The following is a 15,030-nucleotide window of genomic DNA, read 5'->3' as shown; positions in this document are numbered from 1 at the left end:
CTTGTTATGGAAATAAAGGGGGGTCACTTATTGGAAATCAGTTTTGTCACACAAACCCAAACCCCAGGCTGATGAGCCCAGCCACCTTTTATTCACAGTCGCATAAGCACTGCACTACACTACAGCATGGCCATAAACCTGTACGTTCAACCGCTGAAATATACACCCAATATATACCAATGGAGATTGATGTTACTGCTTAAGTAGCAGGATTTCTACACATTTCCAAAATGTATAAGCCATACCCTGAAAATAAGACATGGATGCGGTGCCTCCCGGCAACAGCTTGTTGCCCTCAGCCATGCCGCACTGCGCAGAGCCCTTCCCACTGGAATAAAACACCCCCTGAAAATAAGCCATAGTGTGTCTTCTTGAGGAAATTATAAATATAAGACAGTGTCTTATTTTTGGGGCAACACGGTATGTCGAAAACAATAGAACAACTGCATATATAAAAAACAAGTGTAAAAGTCATAAATATAAAAACAGTTTAAAACAAAAGCAGAACATCCGTGAAAGAAATTCGAATCCATTGTAGAGCAGACACAAACTGTGATAAAGTTTTTTGAAGGCTTGCTGAGAGAAGGACGTCTTTAGCTCAAAAGACAAGAGAGAAGATAGGCCTACTTGTCTGATATGCACTGGAATGAAGCTCCAAAGGGTAGGCAGAACTGGGTTCCAACTAATGAATTATGCTGCTGCTGCTGCAATCTCAAATCCTCACTGCTCAGATAGCTTGCACCTGCTGCTTGCTGCTCCACAGTGAGTCAGCTCATGGCTGTATTTATTTTTAAACATCTGAATGTGAAACACGTGTGTGTGTGTGTGTGTGTGTGTGTGTGAAAGAATAACTTATTTTCAAGGCAAATAAGGTGCATGGTAAATTCTTAGGCTCATTTGGCTTCCCTCTCCAGGTTGCCTCTGCTGCTGCAACCTAGCTGGTTTGCATCTTAGGTAGTAGGGTTGGATTGCTTTTGTCCAGATGAGGATGCTTCTTTCCTTCTATTGGTTTTGGGGGACTGCGGAGATGATGTGTGTGTGTCATTAGCATGCCTCACAGCAGAGAAGCTGTTATGTGTGTACAGTACAGTGCAGCCAAAGTGCACAAGGATGAGAAAGATACAAATGCCTGAGAAGGATACAAAGTCAAATCTGAGTCTTTGTCCAAGGCAAGAAACCCTCTAATTTGACTTGCAAATTTGCAAGCATCATTCTTCATCTCTGTATTGGCATCTTGCATTAGACTGCTTCAGGTGCTGCCTCCTCTCGTCATACCATAAACAGTGGTGGCACCAATTTGAATGAGAAGTGTTTCTAATAAATCCTCACAGAACTAGAAGACTGGGAGACTCTCTCTCTCTCTCTCTCTCTCTCTCTCTCTCTCTCTCTCTCTCTCTCTCTCTCTCTCTCTCTCTCTCTCTCCTGGTTCAATCCTCCCCACGTTAGTTTAAGGATTATTTTATATTTAAAAAACCTATTCCAACAAATCGATTTCCAAACCAAATCACTGAACACAACCAACTCCAAACCTAGATACAGCAAACAGGGTTTAAAATAGGTCAGATCTGATGGTTGTTGCACGGGGGAATAGAAAAAGAATTAACCTGGTGCACTTAATGCAGAACAATTTGCAGAGTGCCAAAATTCATCAGGTGTTGTGATCAAATAATGGTGCTTTCCCCCTATTTTCTTTGGAAGTTTCCTATCCATTTTTTCAGATTAACAACTGGATGTTTCTTTGGAAAGATGGAAGGTGTTTTGCACCATTATAGGAACTGTTTCTGGAACTTCTCCATCATTTTCTAGGTTCTTCTAAGGCAATATTGGGGAATGTGTGGCCCTCTAGATGTTGACGGACCACAACTGCTATCATCTCTGACTATTGGCTCAGGAGAGGAGGGCAGAGGCCTGTGGGGACCTGTACCAGCCAGGAGGCAAGAATCAGAGGCAGGGTGGAGCTTTAGAGCTGGAAGAAGAGGATGACAAGGCAGGCCAGGCAAATGGACTGGGTGCTTCCCCACCCTCCCCCACACCACTGTCTCCCAGAACCAGGACAGAATTGAAGCAGGTAGAGCAGAAACAGCATCTTCCATACAGGTGCAGTCCCCAGCTATGTTTGGACAACCCGTCAGGGGAAGGTACACAAGCTGGTGGGGGGGAAGTGGTCCCCAGTTGTTGCAACTGCTCTATAGAGTGCAGACCTTGGAATAGATGCCTAGGTGCCAGATTGGTGTGTGTTGGTCTCCAGAGCTGTGGAAGCGACTGTAACTGTTATCTCTGATGATAAAGAGTTAGCTCTCTACCGTGTGCATTCTTTGGCTGGGAAGCACCCATGACATTGGCCATGCTGTCTGGCACTGATGGGAGATGGAGTCCAACAGCCAGTGTGGCGTAGTGGTTAAGAGCAGTAGATTCCTAATCTGGGGAACCGGGTTCGCTTCTCCGCTCCTCCACATGCAGCTGCTGGGTGACCTTGGGCTAGTCACACTTCTCTGAAGTCTCTCAGTCCCACCCACCTCACAGGGTGTCTGTTGTGGGGGAGGAGGGGAAAGGAGATTGTTAGCTGCTTTGAGACTCCTTCGGGTAGTGATAAAGTGGGATATCAAATCCAAACTCTCTCAACAACAGGTGGAATGAGATAGGTTCCCCATCCCTGTTCTCGGAGTGCCATTGAACAAAACACAATTTCCTTCACCATTTTCTCTGGATTGCTTGGTGGGAACTTCAGTACCCCTTCCTGAGCATTGCCAAGTATCTTCCCCAACAAGCTGGGTGGTCCTCTTCCTTCCTTTCCAAGACTTTTGCAGGAAGCCCAGCAAGGAGACTGACCAACAACAGTGAAACTCCAGTTTACCTAAATGGGTCCCTGCCTCCACCATGGTCCAGAACTGGAGTTCCATTTCTAACCTTGCTCTGTTTTGTTTTTGGCAGTGTGTTGGCTCTTGATTTCAATACATGTCCTCTGCTCCACCATTGCTAACAGAAGAAATCTATTCGCTGGCCATATTTGCAAACCAGGACCCCCCAATGAGATGCAACCCTGGGTCTCATATTCCATCACTTTGTAAGCTGCCTGTTATAATACTGTTCTACACAGATACCATAAAGGCACAGAAACCCAGACAAAATCAGGGCTATCACTTTCTCACCTCCACCAGTGCTATAATACATGGTCAGCATGTGGTGCTTTAGGGCAGAAGTCCAGGGCCTGAATCTGAAGGCTGAGAAGGAGGGTCCCCAAACACAGCCATCTGAGCTTACCACATTTTAGAGGAAGTGATGTGATACAGTAAAGAGCCATAAGACCATTAATGCTAGAGGTCACAACAAGGATGGAGAACTTCAGGTCTGGGGACCAAATGTGGCCTTTCAGCTCTGTCTGGCCCTGGGGCCTCCCCCAGGACAAACTTTCCATTGCCCCTGCTTTGCAAACCCTTTGAGAGTATTTAGCTCCAATGTATCCTTGAGCTCCCATACTGTTTCTTGCTTGCTTGTGTGCAGGACAGAGAGAAGTAAGAAAGTGTGTGTCAAAAATTAGGTCCCTGTACAAAGGGGTTGTTTGGTCCCAGCTCCTGCCCACCTGGCAGTTCAAAAGCATGTCAAGTGCAAGTAGATAAATAGGTACCGCTCCGGCGGGAAGGTAAAAGGCGTTTCCGTGTGCTGCTCTGGTTCGCCAGAAGCGGCTTAGTCATGACTGTCTGTGGACAGACTGTCTGTGGACAAACGCTGGCTCCCTTGGCCTATAGAGCGAGATGAGCCCCACAACCCGAGAGTCATGTGCAACTGGACCTAACGGTCAGAGGTACCTTTACCTTTACCTTACAAAGGGGTAGTCAATTCTCCAGCCACTTTGGCCTCTAGTCTCTCCCTCCACTGGCATTCAACCACCCCCGTCTCCCTGCCAAGGTTGCCTAGACCAGAATGTGTCCCTGGGACAGGAAAAAGTTGTTCTCAACCCTGGTGATACCTGACAAAACTGCACCAGAGGCCAGTTCCTCCCACTGTGTTTCTGGATGGAGAATGAGAACGGTAGCGGGTTGTTGATGGAGGGCCGGAGCTTGAGCCAAAGAACTATCCATCTCCGAAGAAGACCTGGCCTGGGATCCCGTCCCCGCAACGCGCTTTCCTTCCAGAAGCCTCATCAGACTCCACACGAACTTAACAAGTGAGAGCGCACCGATTTCCAGCAGAAAGTCTCCGTTCCTGACAGACTGAAGGCGCCTCTCCTCTTGGGATGGGTGGTTGGGGGTCTTGGAGAGGGAGCTGCCTCCTCCCTCCTGGCTCTAGAGATGGTTTCGCTACCCCCTTTCGATGGCGGGAAGAGAGCCACCTCTCCACTTTTGCGCCCGGCGGTTGCGCTCTAAGCAAACCCGCCTGGAGGATGAGTTAAACTGGGGAAGGGGGGAAATGGAGCGGGGGGAGGGAAATAAAGAGCATCTGTCGAACAGGACAAGGAAGCCCTTCCCTCGCAATCGAGGCCTTGTTCTCAGCCATATTAGCGAGGTTCTCGTTTGTCAACCGGTGTGTGTGTGTAAGAGAGAGAGAGAGAGAGCTGAGGACGCCAAGAGGTGGCTCCCCAGTTATCTCTTCTGGGTAGGTATGTCAGGAGCGGCAGCTGTTCCTTCTGTGTGCCTTCTGAAGAGCACCCATATGTGGCGGCTCAACATATGGCCTCACAAATCACGGTTTCCAGCTAATGGTCTCCCCCACCTCCTCCTCGCCAGTTTCCTCCTGGCTTGGGGCAGGGAAAGAGAATTAGAGAGCAGGGCGCTGAGAAGTCTTGGAGGACGCAACAGGTGTTGCGCTGCGCCCTTGTACCTTTCCCCGACATTGAGCGCAGCTCAGCTCCTCTCAAAGCTTCGTTTGTCCGTCGCTGAATGGGGAGATCTTGTGTGTGTCTCTCTGTGTGTATAGAGGGAAGCGGGGGAGAACGTGTCAGCACAAAGCTCCGGCCACTTGGACTAACCCCTTTCCCTTGTCTGGGTTCATTTTGTGTGTGGGGTTGTTGGGGGGGAGGTCTGTTTCCTTTCCCAAGTGTTCCACGTGCGTCTTGGGTTACCTCAGATGGGGACATATGGTCGCCCTCTCACCTCTCCAAAATTAATAATGGGGAAATGCCTTCTTTTCAGGGATGCGGATGAACCCGATGCCAGTTATTCTCTCTCTCTCTCCTTTAATGGATTGTGTGCATGTGTGTGTGTGTGTGTGCATAAGATTGTATTGACACAGTTTGTGTGGGAAAGGGAAGCCAGACGGCCCTGTTATCTCCACGAGCCCTCCTCAAACCAAACAGCGCGCCAGTTGGCCGCGGCAGCCTGCAAGAGGAGAAAGGGGAGGGGGGAGGCCCAGATTGCACGAAGCCTTCGCCGACGCCTGGCAGGCGAAAAGGTGGGGTGCTTGGCTCCTCTGGTTACCATATGGTTTCAATAAAATAAGACAAATAGGACGGGGCGATAGGGAATTGCAGTAAACCTGTTATAAAGTAGCAGAAGGAAGGCCAATGTAAACGCCAGAAGGGCCCCAACTGGGATGGCCATTTAATGCCAGCGAGGCATTCAAGCTGCCCGGACAGGTGTGAGGAAGAAGCCAAGGCAGCACCCCCCACCTCCGGTCGATTTTTATCACGTTTGTGGTAATATTGCGCTTGTTATGCTAACTATGAGTAAACAGAAGCGACCAGCCAATTGTGGCAATTGGAGGGAAGTTATCAGGGGAAAGCAATGGCACAAAAGGGGGGTTGGGGAGAGGGAGAGAAGGTGATCTAACAATAAAGTTGCCTTGTTTCCCTGAGCAGGTGATGGCTGCCCCCCGCCTCATGATTAATGTTTCCCCAAAGCACTCCACTTTACAATCTCTTGTCATTATTTATTAAACGAAATCTATTTATTATTATTTTAGCAAACAGTGCGACCAGGTGGGGCTTTCTTTTCCCTCTTCAGCTTTTGTCTGGAGGACGTTTGAAGTGGGCAGTCTAAGGGGTTGGTAACTCGCTCACCAGATTTTTGTTATCCATTTGTGTGCAAGCAAAAAAATCTGCCAGGAGCCTATTCAGTTTTCCCTCGCGCCCCCCTTTCCCTCCTCTCGTCGCAAATCTAAAAAGGGCACACAAAATTCGAGAGGGAAGAAAAGTATCTCGCTTCCTCCCCGCCCCCGCCCCCAATTTTCCTTGTGGGGGAAAAGACGGGAAAGTCTTTCAGATCCCCGTAGAGAAGAGACTCGAGCGGCGGTTGACAGATGCACGAGCCTCGCGTTCAACGACGCCTCTGCCCTGCGCTTTTGGAGACAGCCGTGCGTAAAAGGGGTCTCAGGGGGGCCCCGTGCTACCTGTCGCACGGAGCAATCCGTAGCTTGTCCGAGGTCACCCTTCCAGCTCTGGGAAAGGAGCTGTTTCAGCACCACCGCTTTTCACATAGGGATCTTTTACACAGATTCCAACGGCGATTCTCGCTGCCGCAACCAACGGCCAGTGAGGAAATGTTTTTGGTGAGGTGAAACGGAACCCAGAAAACGCCTCCAAATCCGCCCTTTGGGGCTTGACAAAGATATCAGACCCACTCCGATTCCAGCTTGGCAGACTCCTCCAAGCATGGAAAAGGGCACCTCAGAGTTTCTCCCTCCCGCCCCGAGGTGGGGAAACAGACGTGCCCAGAGCTTTCCAACTGTTTGCGTAAATTTCCCGGGTAATTTTTGCGCACAAAAGTGCCTCCTCCTTTTCCTTTGCTCGGGTCCACTTTCTTAAAGGAAAATCACCTTTGGACCTTAGAGTTCCCACCACCGGGTCTCTTTGAAGGACCCCAGCCTTTTTAGAGCTCCAACCTCTCTAATTTTTAAGCACGGGGGCGAAAGTTCCTAGTTTCCCTTTAGAAAGGAGATTTCTTTCCCCCTTTCCTTTTTTTGCCTTTACTTTACTGGAGGGTTGGGATGGCGAAGTCTTTGGAGAGCCGCATCCCCGGCGCTGACTCCCCCCAAAATAATAAATTTTGGTCACCTGGTGGGGGTATTTGGCCATTCTGGGGCGCGGAGGAGACCTTGGAGCGACCCCTCACCCCTCTCTGATGGAGGGAAGGGAGGTGCTTTCCTCTGCGCGGGCAGCAACAGGTGTGCGCAAAGGAAGCCCAACTGTTGCTCCCGCGTGCCATTGTCTCCAGTCCTCCCAGACACGCTCTCCTTGGGTCTCTGGTTGAATCTTTTGCACGTGGCTCGGTGCCAACGCCTTTGTTTCCTTCTGTGGCTTATGTGTGTAACTTTAAACACTTCCTGACAGTTTGCCTTGTTTGGCCAAAGGCTTTTTCAAAACAGGCCGTCTATGCAAAACTCAATCTAGCGGTTGCTTTTTACAAGTCAGAGGGAAAGACTGTTAAAAAAAGGGAGCAAATACACCAGTACAGAGGAAAGGGGAGGGGAGGGGAGAAAAAACCAAGGCCTCTTTCCTCAATAAAACTGGCCTCTTCCTTAGGGTCAATTGAGGGTTGGGAATGTTATGAATGACAACCCTTGTACGGTAGTGATATAAACATAAGATCTGCAAGGTTGGACAGATCAAGGGCCATCTAGTGCAGCACTGTGGCTGGTCAGATGCTTCTGAGAAACTCAAAAGCGGAGGATGCAAGTGATGGTGGAGTTTTGGGGTTGTTGTTGTTTTGGTCTGTCCTCCACATTAGATGGTACTCAAAGGTAGACTGGCACTGTACAAGGAGGTTCCATTTAGCCACCATGGCTATGGAGAGGTCTGCCCTCCCTGAATTTGTGCAGACTTTCCCCCCACTCTCCCCATAAGCCATCAAAGGCAATTGCCACCTTTTGCTCTTGCAAATCCCAAAAACAAATTCCTATCCCTGTGAAAACTGATTTGAGTTTGACACATAGCTAGGTGAACACCTCTCCCCTGCCCCAGCTTTCTAACACTGAGGGAGAGAGAGAGAAAAAAAAATCCCCCTTTCACTCTCAAACCCATAGTTCTACAAATCTCATGTTTTCCATTTTTCACCCACCCACCCACTAAAAAGGCCATAAAAGACAGCAATGCTTTACCCACCTACCTGGGAATGAGCCCCACTTAACAAATGGGGCAGCAACAGAACAGCAATAGAACTAAAGGCTTTCTGGGAAAGAAGTCTTCCATCCCCAGCAAAACACAGGCAAAGAGGGGCTTCCTCTAAGCTTTTGGGTAGTGAGTTCTGTAAGCTGAGTTCCACCACAGAGAAAATATGCATTTTCCCACATTGCACCAAATGTGTCTCAGAGTTTATTTATTTGCGGACAAATATCACACCCTTTCTCTGCCACGGAACCCAAGGCATTGTCTGTAAAGTCCCCAGGTGGTCACTCACCCAGGTACTGACCTGATCTACAGCTGCTTAACTTCGGCAGTGAAAGAGGTTAATCACCATGGATATGGCCTGGATACTGGTCTAAGCTATGCTGAGTGTGGAGGTGCTGGAAGGAGAAATATAACATTTAAAAAAGGCAAGGCAACTTTTTATTATCTATCAGTATTTACTTATGTATAGGGCAGTCAAGACCCCCTTTGCTCCATGCTGGGGGTTGAGTTGGGTATGGGTGTCCCTCTGTCCAGCCCTGTTGGCCTCTGTCAGTCATCACCTCCACTAGTATGGAGTCCCTTCTTCTACTTGCCCAATAGGCAGGGAGAATGACTGCCAGGAGAATCCCTACCACCTGCTAGCAGAAAACCCTGAAATGTAGCTTTCTGGGAGCAGAACTGAGCTGGCCAGAGATCCGAGCAATCACTGCTTTGCTCTCATGATGATACTGGTTCTGATCCAGGCCCAGACACCCCATGGGCTGCAGGCTGGTGCAGTATTCTACCTGCCACCTCCCCATGTGTGGCATTGCCATTCTGTAATGCCCTGGGTGGGCTGGGTGAGGGGAGCTGGGATTACTCCCATACTAAGAGGTTTTGGTACTGTCTCCCAAAGAGTCTTGAAGTGGGCTACAAAATTTAAAATGCACTAAAATAAACGCAGCTGAAAGACAGGAATTAAATAAATCAGATACTGGAATTACACACCAGCTGAGTACATAAATAAGTTTGAAGGAAGGCCATTTCCTTTGTAGTTTATGGCTAGCTGGGCATCAATGCCAGTCAGAAAATACAAACTGGAATCGAGAACAGATTCTTCCTTTTAAAACTACTTTTTACACAGTATGGAAACCACTTTTGCCTGCTGGGTGCTCCACGTTACAGAACACATGATGGGCACAGGACTGCACTGTGTCCAAATATCCCAGAGGACTGAAGAGACACAGAAGTTGGTGAAAGTGGCATTCCCCCCCCCCATTGGAACAATACCTAACATTTGTCAAAGAACGAGCAAGCCTTTAAGTGATGCACAACTTGTAACGGACACTCATTCTCCACTATGCACTGTCTGTTGGATCCATTGTGAAGTTACTCATAAGCAAGCTGAGATGCCTGCATTGCAGGGGGTTGGACTAGATGACCCTTGGATCCCTTCCAACTCTATGATTCTATACTCCACTGAATTCACTGTAGTAGCCTTAGGGAGTTTCCCTCTACTTACACATCACTTTGCTTTAGCACTCTGTGCTGACTTCTGATGTAGCAAGTAAAATGTTGGAATACTTGGGAGAAGCCGCATTTGGGTTATTATGTGGAGAGTGTGAAATGTCCTGTTCCCTTGCAGCAGAATTGCAGCAAAAAAACCCAAAAGCAATGGAGATAAGAGAGCTCTCCTTTTGAGGCTAGTTAATTGACTATTAGCAGTGCTACAGCTAGTTGTTTCTGTCCCTGGGAAAGGGCAGCTACACTAGTTGCTAGAGAACTTGTGTGTCTCCAGATGTTATTGGACAACTCCTGACCATTGACCACAAGTTGCCTGGGACTCATGAGAGAGTGAAACAATAGCTACCCTAGGACCACAGGCTCCCTAACACCCTCCCAGAACTGACACCATGGAAAGGACCTATACGGGTGCTTTAAACCAAAGTTCTCAACTAAACGCAGGAAGCTGCCTTTAACTGATAAGTTGATTCGTCTGGCTTGTTACTGGTCTACCTTGGCTGACAACTCTCCGGAGTTTCAGGTGGGAGCATTTCCCCCAGCCCTACCTAGAGCCGCCACGAACTGAACCCGAGACCTTTCGCATGCAAAACATACGCTCTGCTACAGCGTTGTAGCCCTTCCTTATATACAGTAGGGATCTCAGATTAACTGCCCTTACTGAAAAGCTACTGTGCAGAACACCTGCTGTCTGCTGCTGTCCAATGGCTTATGGGTCTGGCTTTCTCCTTCCCCGTGTGCAGTATTCAGAGGCTCTAAGTGCAGGGGCAATGAGAACCTGCAATTGTGCCATTCTGTTTGGCTAGCTGCTTTCACTAAGATGACACCTAGTTTGAATCTGCATTCTGCAATTTTTCTTTTTTTAATCAGCACCTCAAATGCTGAAAAATCTCAAATCATGTTTTTGTTGGAGGGATGGTTCGAAAATGTATCTGTGTTGCGTAGAAATTAGTTCCAGACTAGGACCCGAGTTCAAATTTGCACTAAATCTTTCGGCTCGCTTGAGCTAGTAAACTCTTTCTCAGCTTCACCTATTTCACAGGGGGGCTGCGAAGGAGGAGAGAGGTTTTTGCAAGCAACGTTGGGGGCAGAGAATAGGTTTAAAAAGATTTTCCCCAGGCCAAAGCTTTGTTTCCTTTTTAGTTTCTAAGTGGCTTTTCTTTCTCAAAACAGACAAAATAAAGTACTCAGAGGACCACAGGTTAGCCCCCCTGGGGCTATTGCCTCCATGAGCGGGCTTCCCAGACTAGATATTAGTTCTGGAAACGGGGGATGCTGTACTAAAGGAATTCCTTAGTTTGCAGGATGCATTTTCTACTGCGCATAAACCCGCTTATAGCCCCTTCAAGAATCCACCTTACCGGTAATTGCTGCACGTGCAAAGCAATCCTATACCCATCCACTTACCTGGGAGTAAGCCCTACTCAATTCAATGGGCCTTACTTCCGAGTAGATACATCTAGGATTGCGCGGCATAGGAGGAAAGATTCCAGAGTCTAAAGACCTCTTCTTGGCTAACGCATAAAAACGGAATGTTAACATGCCATTAAATAAATACTGTACGTAAAAATAAACCAAACTGTACTGTACCGAAAAGAAAAGAGGCGCGTGTGTTTTAGGAATTTATTTGAAGAAGCTTTGCTGCCATTCTTCTTTTGAACCCCCCCCCCCATCAAGGCGGCAGCTCTATCAGTGCTTGGCAATCTTGCGCTTCTGCTTGCGCGCCCGCGCGCACACGCACCTTGCAGTGAAGCAAAGGGATTTGCGCCTTTGGCGGGCGCACCTCGCCCGCGCGTCTCTATTGCGGGGGAGCTGCTGCTGCTGAGGAGGCGACAGAGGCATCTCCCCGACTCCCCCCCCCCAAGTTCTTTGTTGGGCCGCCAGCTGTGCAAGGGGCTCGCGTGGCTCAGCCCGGAGGCGCCACTCTGATTGGCCTCTTGCGGGCGGTAAAGAGACAGGCACGCTCCGAGCCGGCCTGATAAGATAAAGCGTGCCAAGCTGGACGCGCTTTGGCGAGGTGGGGGGGGGGTGAACCGGGGGGGGGCGGGGAGGAGAGGGAAGAGAGGACGGGACGGGACGGGACAGAGAAAGCACCACACGCTGCCCAGATCAGGAAACCCCGCATTGTCTCTGCGCCCTATATATAGGGGCCCCCAAGGCAGTCGTGTGCCCGACCTGCAGCCTCCACTCTCCTGCCGTCGGGGAAGGCACTCTCCTCGCCTCCCGCTCCAAGGTGGGCTGCTCCCAAAGCGAGATCGTCGCCTCTGGTCAGGTAAGAAGATCCCCCCCTGTGGATTCTGCGGAGCTGAATGCCTCTCATTGGAGAGGCGCCGGGAGCCGTCGATGATCCGGGCAGAGTGGTCAAGGCGCTTTGCATACGCCCAGAGGCTTCCTCTCCTCATGCAGTCCTATTCTTCTTAAGAACTGCAAACTAGTTCGGGGGCTTAAAAATCAGCTTATTTATCCCAAGGGGGTGCAAAAAAGAAGTTGGTACTTGCCCATCGATTAATTATTTCAATGCCTTGAGTGAGGGCACATCTAAGTTCTTCTTCCACACAGCATCGAAGCTGCAGCACCCAAGGGTACCTCCCCTTTAGATTCCCGGGATCCCTGCTTGCAGCGCACCCACCTTCTCAACCCCTTTCCTCAGGAGAGGGTCGTCCCCGTGGATGCGCTACCGCGCACCCACAACCCTGCGCCATCTCTCTGGGTGCCTCCTTGCCACCGGGCACTAACGTGGCCCCCTCGCCCGGCTCTCTCCGCTTGCCTTGCAGGATGTCTCCCAAGACGGCCTCCTCTTCGCCAGCCTCGACCACCAGCGAGGGGGAACCGCTCTCGTCAGGCATCTCCGACGATGACGCCTCCTTCGCCTCGTCTTCCTGTTCGCTGGGCGCCGGCGGCAGCCTGCCTTCGTCTCCTAGCCCCTGTCTGCTCCTGGTCGAGGTGGGCGCGGGGGCGGCGCGCGGCGGCCCGGCGAAAGCGCGTCGGGGCCGAGGGCCGGGCAAGGGCGAAGGGCTGGGCCCGACCAAGGCGAAGCGGAGCCGGCGCATGAAGGCCAACGACCGGGAGCGCAACCGGATGCACAACCTGAACTCGGCGCTGGACGCGCTGCGAGGTGTCTTGCCCACCTTCCCCGACGACGCCAAGCTGACCAAGATCGAGACGCTGCGCTTCGCGCACAACTACATCTGGGCGCTCACCGAGACCCTCCGCCTGGCCGACCAGAACTTGGCCGCCGCGGGCCCGGGCCAAGAAGTTGGCCCCGCTTTCCAGCAGCTGGGCGCCGGCTCCGACAGCCTGGCTGCCTGGCCCACTTGCTGCCAGTGGGACTCCGCCTCGCTGGACTCGCCCGGCTCGCAAGAGGGCAGCCTCAGTCCCACGGACTCCTTCCAGGCGCCCGGCGGGGCCACTCTCCGCCTCAGGCGCCCCCCGGAGCGCGCGGTCTTCCCGGACTTTGTCTGAGCTGTCTAGTCTTGCCTGAGATCCCCTCCTCGACGGACTTCATGCGCGCACGAACTGGGGCGGCTCGGCCACTCGGCTCTCTGCCAAGCGAGAGAGGCGAACGCTCTCCCCTCCACTAGATTCACCTCAGCCTTTATCTTAAGAGGGAGAACTCCCTCCACTTTGTCTGTGCAATTTTCCTGACAACCCCCCCCCCCATTTTTTTTGAGAAGCCAAGACAGGGCTGGTAGCCCTCAGAGCTATTGGGAACCTGGAGCCTCCTAGATGTGGTTGAACTACAACTCCCATCATCCCTAAGCATTTGCTCCGCTGGGTGAATATGATGGAAGCTTGAAATGCGACCGCAACCGGAGACACCAGGAGGACTCCCCTCTCTGCGCCAGAGACTTTCCAGATGGGGTGGTTTTCTCATCCGGAGACTGTGCAGCGGTCATATGCAGTGGCCTTGCTTCAGTTAGCATAAAACATTAAGGGAGAAATTGCGTTTTCTCTAGGGCTCAAATGACAGCACTGAATTGGGGTGGGGAGGAATGCCACCCCCCCAGCCTCCATAAGCATAAAATCTGGGTGTAACTCAAAGTCACCCTTTGGAGAGTTGCTCCTGACATCACTAGGCACCTAATTCTGCTGCCTCATCCTCTTTGGTGCTTAGATATTTTATTCATACTTTAATAATAATAATAATAATAATAATAATAATAATAATAATAATAATAATAATCTGTAATGGGTTGACTGCACCCTATTGTAACAACACAGCAAGGTGCGCTCACTTAGTGTGGAATTCCAGCAAGGACACTCACACGCTTTCCCCGTGCAGCAATGTCTTACCATTTCATGTTAACTTTTGCATCTCTTCCAATTTTCCTCCCCATTTAGTTCTGGGTCCTAAAAGGAGAGCACCTACTGATTCCCACCTTTAATGTTTGTTCGGGTGGGATAATTGCACTGTAATGGAGGTAGTGTGGACGGCAGGCTAAATCAAAACACAGGGCCATAAGCATAAGCACAACTGTTCTCCCACTGAAACCAATAGGACGTAAGGTGCCCCAAGCCCCAAATATCTCCATACTGAATGCAGTTGCTTAGAAACTGGTACTTTCAGGGGCACCTTGCTTGGACACAGGAGCTCAGCCTTTTGCTTCTGGGAGGATGAATCTGGAATATTATCCAGTACAACTCCAGATTGATTGAAAATCTCTGTGAGCATGTCTTGAAGAGTGGGTAAACCCGCTCTTTTTAACCACCCTCAAATCACTGGGGGGGGGGACATATTCAAGAGCACTTAATATATAGATTAGTTGCCCTTCGCTTTGAACCACCCTGTGGTTGAGTGGTTATGGTTGTAATCCTATGCCTTATTCCCTGGGAGGAACACAATGGGGTTTACTTCTGGGTCAACATGTATAGAATCGGCCTCTGAGAGTGGGATGGATAGGCTTTCCTTACCCAGTTTTCAACATGCGCTAAGGGTGGCATAATTTATGACAGAGCGTACGCTGTAAGAAAACAAGAGAAACAGTGGTGAGCATAAAACCTAGAGTGGTAGTTGCTCTGGGTGAATCAAGCAGCATGCAAAGGTATGAGCTTGTGCTTGTGTGTGTGTGTGTGAATGCAAATTGGACAGGCAGGTAAAATGCGTGTGGGGTTTGGGAGGGGCAGGTCAATGTGACCTTAAAGGGGATGTCACTCAGTGACAGATGGTCCAATTGGCATTTCCACTGCAAGCCTTAAGCCCTGGGAAACCACTCTCAGAGTGAACAGCCCTGGGTGGGCCGGCCGGCTCTACCATTAGACAGAATGAGGCAGCTGGCCAAGGCTGTGGGGGGGACACTGGCAGCAAGTCCCTTTTGAGATGCCCATGCTGTCCCCCTCCATTGGAGGACAGAGCTTTGCACATCACCCAAGCGGCTCTGTACATTCCCCCAAGCTAGCCCACAGCAGCCCTTCGTTGTGGCACTGTCCTGCTACCAATGTTGAAGTAAGATTCAGCAGCCAGTCTGACTGGCTTCTGCCCAAGGAAACTT

At 50.3% G+C, this 15,030-nt stretch overlaps 1 protein-coding gene across 1 annotated transcript; it reads left to right on the top strand.

The window, feature by feature from the left end:
• The first annotated feature begins 12,316 nt into the window (after positions 1–12,316).
• NEUROG3 (neurogenin 3) lies at positions 12,317–13,003 on the top strand. The gene has a single exon (XM_035138516.1). It carries the CDS (start codon positions 12,317–12,319, stop codon positions 13,001–13,003), a length of 687 nt encoding a protein of 228 aa, XP_034994407.1.
• The last annotated feature ends 2,027 nt before the right edge of the window (positions 13,004–15,030 follow it).

Source organism: Zootoca vivipara, chromosome 5, assembly GCF_963506605.1.
Source record: "Zootoca vivipara chromosome 5, rZooViv1.1, whole genome shotgun sequence".
NCBI lineage: Eukaryota > Metazoa > Chordata > Lepidosauria > Squamata > Lacertidae > Zootoca > Zootoca vivipara.
Note: the sequence above shows the minus strand (reverse complement) of the source record. Positions and strands in the feature narration are given on the sequence as shown.